The 11,824-nt window shown below is 47.1% G+C and overlaps 1 protein-coding gene and 1 pseudogene across 2 annotated transcripts; one reads left to right on the top strand and one right to left on the bottom strand.

The window, feature by feature from the left end:
* The first annotated feature begins 341 nt into the window (after positions 1-341).
* LOC136520758 (probable galactinol--sucrose galactosyltransferase 6) lies at positions 342-3,353 on the top strand (annotated as a pseudogene).
* Positions 3,354-4,516: 1,163 nt separating this feature from the next.
* LOC136520411 (ASI1-immunoprecipitated protein 2-like) lies at positions 4,517-11,824 on the bottom strand. 2 transcript variants are annotated; one of them, XM_066513914.1, is made up of 13 exons: positions 11,475-11,824; positions 10,581-10,656; positions 9,996-10,483; positions 9,737-9,802; positions 9,505-9,590; positions 8,732-9,213; positions 8,162-8,596; positions 7,595-8,048; positions 7,061-7,291; positions 6,847-6,971; positions 6,374-6,762; positions 5,826-5,952; positions 4,517-5,735 (listed from the first exon to the last, which is right to left on the bottom strand). In XM_066513914.1, exons 2-13 carry the CDS (start codon positions 10,585-10,587, stop codon positions 5,287-5,289), a joined length of 3,339 nt encoding a protein of 1,112 aa, XP_066370011.1. In that variant the 5' UTR covers positions 10,588-10,656; positions 11,475-11,824; the 3' UTR covers positions 4,517-5,286. The 2 variants fall into 2 exon arrangements, with proteins under 2 accessions (XP_066370011.1, XP_066370012.1); XM_066513915.1 differs by having other exon boundaries at positions 9,737-9,799.

Genomic DNA, 11,824 nt, shown 5'->3' with positions numbered 1-11,824 from the left:
TCAAATCTATATAAATAAAAACTATTAATATTTATGATACCGAATAAATTATTAGATCAAATCTAACCATCTAATGAACAAACCGGACAATATGCACAGAGATTAGACGATGCTACGTACGTAACCCAAGCAAGGTTTGGTCGCTAGTCACTCAATTCAGATCCCAATAGCATCTAGCAAGTGGTAACAGAGTTGAGCTGCCGCTGGCGTCTGTGACAGTGATCTCGCATTTGGCGCCAAGCTGACATAGCTCGCCGCCGCCTTCCCCCGTTCCTCTGCTGCCACTGCTCCTCCATACTTGCCACGACTCATACTCGTCGCGGCGCCGCCGTTGAGTAACGTCTCGCCATCCCAGTCAGAGCAAGGGAGACGAAGAGCAGATGACGATCACCTCATCCGTCAAGCTCGCTGGAGGCACGCTGTCAGTCTGTGGCCGGGCGGTCCTGTCCGGCGTGCCCGCAGCCGTAGTAGCGTCCTCTGCTGCAGCGAGGGGAGCAGTCGACGGGGTCTTCCTCGGCGCCGACCTCGCCGAGTCAGCCTCCCGCCATGTCGTCTCCGTCGGCGCCTTACGGTCTGGTGCCGACCCTGAGAACACGTGAAATTTTTTTGCGATTTTTCGGTCCACTCCGCTCTGATTTTGGATTTTGGTTTGGGCGACGATGGCGCAGGGACGTGCGGTTCATGGCGTGTTTCCGGAGCAAGCTGTGGTGGATGTTGCAGCGGATGGGGGACAAGGGCGGCAACGTCCCACACGAGACGCAGTTCCTGCTCGTGGTGTCCAGGGGCGCCGGCGGCGGCGAGGACGCGGCGTACGTCGTGTTCCTCCCGCTCGTGGAGGGCTCGTTCCGTGCCAGCCTCCAGGGCGGCGCGGGCTATGAGCTGGAGCTCTGCGTCGAGAGCGGGGGCGCCGACACGCTCGCGGCGTCCTTCGAGCGCGCGCTCTTCGTGGGCGCCGCGGAGTCCGATCCCTTCGCGGCCATCGCCGGCGCCGGCGCCGCGGCCAAGTCCGCGTTCAAGACGTTCCGGGTCCGCGCCGAGAAGAAGCTCCCGGGCATCGTCGACTACTTCGTCTGGTGCACCTGGGACGCCTTCTACCAGGACGTCACGCAGCCTCGTCGCCGGCGGCGCGCCGCCCAAGTTCGTCATAATAGACGACGGCTGGCAGTCCGTAGGGACGGACCAACCCAACCCCGACGACCCAGCAGGAGAGGCCAAGCAGCCGCGCTTGCCTCGGCTCACCGGCATCAGGGAGAACAGCAAGTTCCAGAGCCACGACGACCCGGCCGCTGGCATCAGGACGGTGGTGCGCGCGGCGAAGGAAGAGTACGGCCTCAAGTACGTCTTCGTCTGGCACGCCATCACCGGCTACTGGGGCGGTGTCCGTCCAGGCGCCGCCGGCATGGAGCAGTACGTCTCCAGGATGCAGTTCCCCGAGATCTCGCCGGGCGTTGCCGAGAACGACCCCGGCATGAAGACCGACTGGATCACCGCCCAAAGGGTCGGCCTCATGCACCCGCGCGCCGTGTACCGCTTCTACGACGAGCAGCACGCGTACCTCGCCGCCGCCGGGGTCGACGGCGTCAAGGTGGATGAGCAGTGCATCCTGGAGACGCTCGGCGCCGGCCACGGCGGCCGCGCGCAGCTCACGAGGCAATACCACCAGGCGCTCGACGCCTCCGTCGCCAAGAATTTCCCGGAGAACGGCATCATCGCCTGCATGAGCCACAACACCGACGCCCTCTACTGGTACGCTCCTACCATCGTCCTAACCGTGAAGTTCATAGCGAATCCGTTGACCAATTTGGTTCGACAGCTCGAAGCAGACGGCGGTGGTGAGAGCGTCAGATGACTTCTTCCCCAGGGACCCCGCGTCGCACACGGTGCACATCGCCGCAGTGGCGTACAACAGCGTGTTCCTCGGCGAGTTCATGCTCCCGGACTGGGACATGTTCCACTCCCTCCACCCGGCCGGCGAGTACCATGGCTCGGCCCGTGCGATCAGCGGCGGCCCTGTCTATGTCAGGTCGTGATCAGTTTGCTCACCATACTCCATTCCTATGTTCGGTGGAATTGGCAGCTGAATTGTATTCTTGGTGATGGATTTGCAGTGACGCCCCCGGCAAGCACGACTTGGAGCTGCTGAAGAAGATCGTCTTGCCGGACGGCTCCGTGCTCCGTGCGCGTCTGCCTGGAAGGCCGACCAAGGACTGCCTGTTCACCGACCCGGCACGTGACGGTGTCAGGTGAGCTCGATCACCCACCGCTGCATTATGGGTCTCTGCCGACAGGTGCAACGCAGACGCGGTTTGGAGCATGCCTGACAACTCCGTGCCATGTCTTGGTTGGTTCCTGCTGCATGCAGCTTGCTCAAGATATGGAACATGAACAAGTTCACCGGCGTCCTCGGCGTGTACAACTGCCAGGGCGCTGCGTGGAGCTTCGCGGAGAAGAAGACCACGTTCCACCCGGCCAGCGTCGACGCCCTGACGTGCGGCGTCAGGGGCAGCGACGTCCACCTCATTTCCGAGGCCGCGACGGACGTCGAATGGAACGGCGACTGCGCCGTGTACCGCCATGCCAGTGGCGACCTCGTCGTCCTCCCGAACGGCGCGGCACTGCCCGTCTCCCTCAAGGTCCTCGAGCAAGACATCCTCACCGTCTCGCCGGTCAAGGTCAGCGCGCCATCCATGTCTCCCATCACTGTTGCCATGTCCAATCTGTTGCTAGTTCCGAACTCAAGAATCTGGTACCTGTAATCAACTAACTCATGACGCATCGCAGGAGTTGGCACCCGGGTTCAGGTTCGCCCCGATCGGGCTCGTCGACATGTTCAACAGCGGCGCGGCGGTGGAAGGCCTGACGTACCACCTGCTCGACGGCGCAAAGCTGCTCGACGACAACGGGTCCACTCCTAGCTCGGATGCCACCGGATTGGTGTGCGTGGAAGTGAGGGGGTGTGGCAGGTTCGGTGCCTACTCCTCTGTCAGGCCAAGGAGATGTTTGCTGGGCTCTGCGCAGCTGGAGTTCACCTATGATTCTTCCTCCGGCATTGTTGTTTTGCAGCTGGAGGCGATGCCCAAGGAGAGGGTTCACAGGATTGTCATTGAGCTGTAGACTTGTACGTGCGTTGTAGCAAGAGGAATTCAGAGTATCAAAACTACGAGTAGAAACTCAGAAGTTGAGTTGATATTACGCCGTACCTAAGTCGGGTAGCGATAGCACATGCAGAAATGCACAAGCTCTAAGATAAGCGTGGTGTCGTTGATTGGATCAGATTAAGAAATGAAACCGCAGGGCATCAGCATTTCCTCATCCGGTGGTTTACTATTACGAATCTGAATACACGCACACATGCCGAGTGATCACACGAAGCTTAGTCTTATTTTATGCCGTATTCGAAACATGTACGGACTAAGTGTAAAATGCCCCAACAGTCCTCGCTAACATGGCAGCACGAACCGACGTCTGAATTTGTGCATCTGAGCAATAAAAAAAAATTATGCCGACATGTGCTCCCAGCGATGAGTCGCCTCCTCGTCTCCCCCGACGCGTGCACCCCCGGCCGCTCCTCCAATCGGCAAATTACACAGTCCCTAAAGCTGTAATATTGTACCATTTTAGTCCATCCACCTCTCACCACCATCCTCACCTCCGCCACACTGCACATGCTCACCTTACCCGCACGTAGCGCTGCATCATGCTCGCCCTGCTACTTCATGCCTGCCTATGTTGCATCATCGGTGCAATGCTACACCCACACTACCACGCTAGGTCATGTCGTGCTCGCCGCGATGCTTATGTCGTGTGCTACACTCACCCTACTGCATTTGCAACGATGGCCCTGTTGTTGTGAAGGGAGGTGAGGAAGGCTGAGAAAGGAACTAATTAAGTGTGAGGAGATGGCAAGAATGAGCATGAGTTCCCGCTTGACGGAGAAGAGGAAGGAGCATGGTGGTGTTGAAATGCGACTGCCGCAAGGCAGGGGCTAGCGCCATGGTGAGGTGGAGGTGGAGCAGAAGCAGAGTCGAGCGGAATCGAGGAAGGCCGTAGCGCCGAAGGCTCGGCTAGGACGTGCAGTAGAGCAAGTACAAGGACGACCAAGCGGCGTAGTAGGTCGTAGGAAACTAGGTATGCATATACCACTTGAGCTCCCACCACACATCTCATCCTCGTGCGTTACACCACTGTGGGTGGACAAACACGGTGCAACAAGATGTGGCCGCATGAGTGTGGTGGGCACATGCAATGGAGTGTGGAGGAACTGAGTGTGTATTTTGAAAATAGTGGAACTAAAATGAAAATTTATGATAAGTTTAGAAAGCTAAATGCGTAGCTTAAAAATATTGAGACCTGAATGGGAATGAGAACTAGGAAAAAGTTTAAGGAGCTGAATTGAAAAAGTTTAAGGAGCTGAACGTACAATTTGAAAGTATCGAGACCAACATAAGAACTCAAGACCTACATAAAAACTTAGAACAAGTTTTGAGGACCACCAATAAAATTTATTTACTCTTTAAAAAATAAGTACAAAATCACCATTTCCCTTCAAAACGAGGGCATAAAAGCCAAAGCACCGTAATGTTTTGAAGAAGCTTGATTGATTATTGCCAAAGCTAAATAAGTAAACATGTTCTCAAAACTACCTAAGCTTTGATTAGAGTATCATTGGACTGACCAGCTTTGTATAGCACACGGATACAGGTTCATTAATATTGTGTAGTTAATTAAGAGATCTTATTATTTACGCTGGCTATGAGTTTATTTAATTGCAAAAAAACATTTTCACTATCTGTTTGCATGGCAAAACTTTTTTCCTTTGGTCCTGCTTCTTGATCCGGGTGCAATGAAATATCATATTGCTGTCATTTCCACATACATAGTGCAATACACTACCTTTTCTTCTTTTGATATTGATATCCTTTCTGATTTCACCTTTGTACTTTCGGCAATGGAGTCTCCAGATCAGGAAAGCAAAGCCGACTCCAACCCTGATAATAATTTATGCAGTCATTGGCACTTCTTGTGCTACTATGCATTGTATGCTCGAAAACAAATACTCTGAGGATTCAACTGCTTTTTGTAACATAAGAACAAACACTGCATTGTAGGCTGGCTATTTTGTTGCCGGACCTTACACATAAGATGGCCGACGGTTTAAAAACGATCGGCTACTGTTGGGTTTCTAGTAGTGATTAACGATGTTCTCTGATACTGCATTATCCACTGCATTTAGATCAAGTGGAAACACGCACTTTCCATCACTGCTTGAGCTTCCAGCAAGGGTTTCTAGTAGTGATTTGCGATGTTCTCTGATACTGCTTCATCCACTGCATTTAGATCAAGTGGAAACACGCACTTTCCATCACTGCTTGAGCTTCCAGCCATCGGTTTATTGCTAGTGCCATCATTCACAGAAGAAGCTGAAAGGGAATGCACCTTAGATGATAACCTTCCACTGTAGGCATTCTCGTATAAATCAGAGTTCATAGAAACTACATTATCCAATTTAATTTTCTTATGCTCGGGTACTTCATCGACTTCATCAGCTACTTTGGCCATCTCAAAACTTCTTTTATCTGCACCACCTGATGCATGTGAACGATCCAGTGCACCCACGCTAACCTCACAGGTATTTACATGGTCTATATCCATGAGGTGGTCTGCATCGTTATGGTCTATATCCATGAGGTTGTCTGCATCGTTAAGGTTGATGGTTGTGCTCACCATGCCAGGTTCTTTAACCAAACAAGTAAAAAAATTACAAAACATGGGTGATAAATAATTAACTCATACTTACTACTATGATTGAGAACAATGTTAGTTACCTTCCTGAAGATGGGTTAAGGAGACAGAACAAGTAACTGGCACCATGTTCACATCAAAATCTCTTTCACTAACATTACCACCGAAGGTGTCCCTCATTCTATCTTCGTGTTCTGGATAATCAAGTTTCTGCATATCCATAACAAAATGTTACATTCAGATACTGATATGCAATATCATCTAAATGATCATGTAAAAAAAGGTGACAGAATGCCAGTTGTCAAGCTGGCATCCGAAACTCTCAAGTTGTGTAGGGAAATTTCACATATTGGCAGGTTGGCCATAAGCTGAATCAGTGATTAGGGAATTTTCTAGAAAGCTCATGGTAACATAAACTTTATCTATGGTCAACTTAATGTTTGAGTGCCACGTATGTAACTTACTAAAGGTGTAAGGTAGTGTGGCATGTGTTATTCTACGCTTTTCTCTTGATGCACTAATACGCAGCTCTCCTACATATGTGAGGAAAAAAATGGTAACTTAAACACAACTAATGCAGAGAAAATGTTTAAAAAGCAAGCGCTACACAAAATGAGGAATAAAGATTCACCTGATGTTTTCTTTGCATAGACATGGAAGAGGGACCCATACCACCATTGCTAATTGTTGAAATTATTTCTGTATCTGAATCTAGGTGATCATCTAGACCTCTTCCACATACAGGCTGATTCAAAAAGTTCTCTCCATTCAAACACACCTCATGACTGGCTTCCAAACTCGGTGCAAAATTAGTTGACTTTACCAAAATTTCGCCAAAACCACTCCTGTTTTGTGAGAATGAATGAGTAGATGACAAAGCAGTCGTACTCCAATCCATGGCCCCGGGGTCATCATTAAAGTTTCGTTCTAGTCTACTTGTGGATACATAAGATGGGAGGTTAGAGGAATCTTTTTTGCCAACTCTGAATATACCCCATAGAAAGTAGAACATATTCCACCCTGAGACAGAATAAGAATGTGATCAATCAAATTGAAACCTATCATGAGATAATATGACACTTTAACTAGCTGAAGGGTTCTTACTTTGGAAGTTCTTTGACAAGATATTGGAAGGGAATATAAGCAACTCAACAGTACCAACACTTCCTCTGAGAACTAAATCATTCTTCAGCATATTTTCAACTAATTTACTGTAGTGTTTTTCATAGCTGCAAAAGACAGAAGTGTTAGTTTCAAATTTAAAACAACATATGAATGAAACAAATATGAATCAGGGGAAAAACTGCAAACAACACACCTCTGAACATCTCTAGCAAAGAAAAAAAGACCTATGTTGTCATAAGTTGGACCATTTTCCTGAAATTGTGTCGGCCATGAATTCTGCCGAGGAACTTCCTCAAGCTGGACTTTAGAAGGGAATTTCTTAACTACGTCCAACACTAACTGTGCAGCAGAACATGATAAGTGGGCTTGAAAACCATCACACAGCTCCGGTGATCTTCCAGTCCTCTGCAGCTCAAAACCACCTCTGTTGAAATAAAAAAAAAGTTTAAAATGCATATAATAAACACATCGAGGAAATATTATAATTGCTAGCCAATAATACAGGCTGAGTGATAATCAGGTCTAAAAAAATGGAATGAACCACAAAGCACACATATAACATCACATAACACAACACACAAAACATGTGAACGCATTATCTATAAAGTGGTTACATAATTGATGGTAGATTGGCAATGGAATGTCTAGTAACTTATTACTATTAAGTCATTTAAAATGTAAAGTAAATAATTTCACATATGGGATGGAAAGGAAAGAATACTCATACTGCCATATCCAGTCCAGCTCAGGGACAGTTGAAAACAATGGTTCATCACCAGCTGAAACCCCTTGAGCAGGTTCATCCCTATGATCATTTGGCATAATGCAACCATTATCAGAAGAGATTCCTGGTGTGGCAGATAGAGATGGATGAGTATCTTTGAACTTCAGCTTGCTACAATCTACTCCGCTCCCAGGGATGGATAAAATATATCTCATATCCTGCTCATTAGCTTGAGTTGATAATGAAGGCTTCTTCACATTCCGACTGCTGCTAGAAGCACCCTGTCTGAAGGCAGTTTGGTCCTTTATTTTAGTATCCTGATGTGAAGAATCTGAATTCTGAATCACTTTTCTATGAGCACCCGAACCAAGAATCCCACATGAGGATCTTTCAGCATTAGATAGCATCGTACTTCCCGGCACTTTTGCTAAAGGAGGCTTCTTGAGCTCACTGTTTCCTGAACAAACAAATTAGAGTTACTCTACAATAAAATGCATGCAATCAGAATATATGAACTATGTCAAATAAGGAAAATAACACGCAAGGGGAAGGGGGTGAAAGGAAATTTACCAAGAGAATTTTTACCACCCTGTACATGAACAGCACCTAAATTATTTGAGTCAGCCGTGTTATTTCTTGTAGAGAGGAGCTGAGCTGTGGTATCAGTTTTTAAAAGAACAGGAGCAACCATTGATGCTGTGGCAGAGGGAGGCCCCAATATTGAAGAGCACTGACCATTTGTTACGTTGTGGCTCACCAACTGATTCGTCACCCTTGGCTCCTCGGCAGGTGGCAAGACGGAAGACTTTGCCTTGTTTGCTGGCTCGCAAGGCTTAGGCTTTTTGAAGGTCGCTGACTTAGTACTCATGCTGATTGGCCCTTCCTTTTTAATGATAGAAGACCAAGATTCCTTCAAAAATTTTGGCTTCTGAGGAACTTCATTCAATAGCTGTTTCACTTTCGGAACCTTTGAGTTATTGAAAGAAGTGGATTTGGAAAGTTGGCCTGCATTAAACCTTGCTTAGTATGGTTTCATTTGATTGCATGCCACCAGGGCAAGCCCTAAAAGTACCATAATTTGAACATTAAGGATTTTGTGTACAGAGTTTAAATATGAAAAAAAATAGATTAACAATTTACCACGAGGCTGTGGTGCCTGATTCTTCAGAGCATTAAACGCCAATGAAGTTGCCACTTGATGGCTAGGTTGCTTTCCTTTGTCAGCATCAAACATGAATATCTCGTGTGATGGTTGCATTCTCTTTCTGGAGTCAGCCGCCGTGTACATGCCACCAGTTTCAGGAATAGTATCTCTAATTGAGGATGTCATCGCAGCATCTTCTTCCGTCCTGGTTTCAACCGTATCATTCCCCTCATTTGTGGTATCTGACTCTTTGTTTTCTACATTCTCAGCCTTCAATTTACAGTCTGAAGAATTTCTGTTCTTTGCAGCAATGGGAGGTTTGTTAATCTCCCCTTCAAAGGACAGCTCTTTCGAAGTGCCAACCTTCACCTGAGATTTCTCTAGTCTATTCTCCTTTTCAGATTCTACTGCAGTTTGGCAGTCTTCGCACAGCCAATCACTATCTGGAACCTCTTCCATCATTACCCGCATGCAATACCTGAAGCAAAGAGAGATTAAAACATACTCTTACGCGCATGCAATATCTGGGAAGACATAATGGAAACAAGTGCTCAAAAGACCAGTTTTCTCTCTAACAGGGAGTGTATAGACAAAGATAATAAATGTGTAGACTTATTAGTGTTCTGGCACGCTAATTGTGCCATTAGCCTTGCAGTCAGCAATTAAAAACCATAAAACAGTAAATGGGCACCATTAGCGTATGCAATCCATCAAATGCAACTGAACATTATTACAGAAAAAAGAAAGTAATGCAGTGAAGAAGCCTTACGTGTGCTCTGCGCCGTCATTGCATCTGCTACAGACAGCGAGCTTCTCATCCTCACCAACATCTCCACATATGTCACACACCTTCACCTATGTTTTGAAACAGGTTACACAGTTCAGGCGATTCAAAACTAGGGCATTATCCAATCAAAGAAGAAAAAGGCAACCCAATCGAAATACAATCAATTGAGGTCGATCAAACCATAAAAAAACAGAAATTTAAGGTTCTCACTCACGTCTTCAACTTCTTCTGAATTTTTATCATTAGATGAAGTTGTATCAACTTGTGCATCGGATACCTGCTGGATATAGACTGTGGTTAATACAAACTGAGGGTTCAATTTTCGATGCATCATATGTTCACATAAATGCAAATAAATCACTTCAAGATGCATATTAACTTCTCAATAATAAAGATTGGCATTCTTCATACAGGCAATATATGTAATCATAGATAAAACGAAAAACACCAGAACAAAGGAGCAAGAAACTCACATCATCCCTGATCTCTTGAGAGCTTCTTTCATTATCCATATCCTTGTACACAGCAGACACTTGCACATGAGACCCATCTTCATTTGCACCTTCCTGTTCCAAATGAGATGCACCTTGCTTGCTGCTTGTTGAGCTTCTAGAAACTTTCTTTGTGCTTTGAGAGCTAGCTTTTTGGAGCATGTCTTTAGAGTTTGTTGAATGGTCCTGTTCTTCTGAAGCTGAGGATGGACCTTCCTGTTCCTCAATGTGTGCACTAGGCTGACTTTTGCCAACCTGTCCATCTGTATCATCGCTGTCACTGTCAACAGCACCATCACTTTCAATCGCCTTATCCACCCTTTTATCACGCAATCTTCTAGCAGATGGAGGTGCTCTTCTCCCCCTTTTCTTTCTTACGGCCACATTAGATGTGTCTTTAACTTCAGAGATCCATGAAGCAACATTACTGCGACGACCTGAGCTACGTGGCGCCCTGTCTGTATTCCTTACTGAACATATATAAGCATTAATGACATTGTGTATTCTGGTTGTGAAGTGATATAAATGCCTAAGATGCAAATAAGATGAGAAGGGGAGATAACATACATCGCATGTCCTTTATTCAGGTTTATGAAGAAAGTTCTGGCTCTGATTGTCCTTCCTTTCCAGTGAGGAAAATTGCCTTTAATTTTCAACGCATTAAACAATAGGTAAATAAGTTTCTAACAAGTAATAAACATGGAAAGAACAGAAATAGGAAAAGAAAAACTTGGCAGTCCGTACACAAACACGTAAACATATAGTCATATACACAGAATGTTAGGTGCAATAAATTAGTACTCCCTCTGTCCCAAAGAGAATGACATTCTAGCTTTGTACTAGATCAAACTATCTCAGGTTGGACAATTTATATAAAACAATGTCAATATTTGTATCACTAAACAAGCGTCTTTAGGAAACTAGAGTTATGGCGGTAGACCCTTAAGTCTAAAGGTTTTAGATTGAGCAGAACTAAAACCGAATACATGAGATGCGACTTTGGCGGAGTTGTACAGGAGGAGGGAGATGTGAGTTTAGAAGGTCAAGTAGTGCATAAGAAGGATGCCTTTCGGTATCTGGGATCGATGCTACAAAGGGATGAAGATATTGATGCGGACGTTAGCCATAGAATCAAAGCAGGTGGATTAAGTGGCGACAAGCTTCTGGCATTCTATGTGACAAGAGGGTACCACAAAAACTAAAGGACATAGCCAAGTGACATATGGCATAACACATAATTTAAGCTCACAACATGATAAGGTCACATCCACAGGTCCACAATTATACATAATTGAGTTCATATGCATAGTAATAGTACATAAGAGAACAAAATTTCAGATCAAAGCACATGAATACATAATGAACAAAACTATTGAACACATGGGCAGTCGGGCACCGGACGTGGTTAGAGTGAGACAGAGCATAGGGAAGACCGGAGGAGACGAGGATCGAGGAACTGACTAGATTGAATCCTGCTGGGATGGAGAAACCCGGCCGATTCGACGGTGAGCGGCCCAGGGATGCTTGGAGCAGGGGCACAGAGCTTCTTCTGTAGGGGGGAAGGGCCGCCGGGAGCAGGGAGGGGACGCCGCCGGACTACGTCGTCGCTGGCCGGCCGATTCGACGGTAAGCCGCCCAGGCCAGGGATGCTCCGAGCAGGGGCGCAGAGGTGCAGCAATAGGGCACCAGGAGCTGGGAGGGTCGCCGCCGGCCGCTGGCTGTCCCGCCACCGGCCGCCGTTCGCCACTCGCCACTCGCGTCGGGGCGTCGGGCGCCCCTGCGGAAGGGGAATGGGAGATTTAACTTTCTAC

This window comes from Miscanthus floridulus, chromosome 18, assembly GCF_019320115.1.
Source record: "Miscanthus floridulus cultivar M001 chromosome 18, ASM1932011v1, whole genome shotgun sequence".
NCBI lineage: Eukaryota > Viridiplantae > Streptophyta > Magnoliopsida > Poales > Poaceae > Miscanthus > Miscanthus floridulus.
Note: the sequence above shows the minus strand (reverse complement) of the source record. Positions and strands in the feature narration are given on the sequence as shown.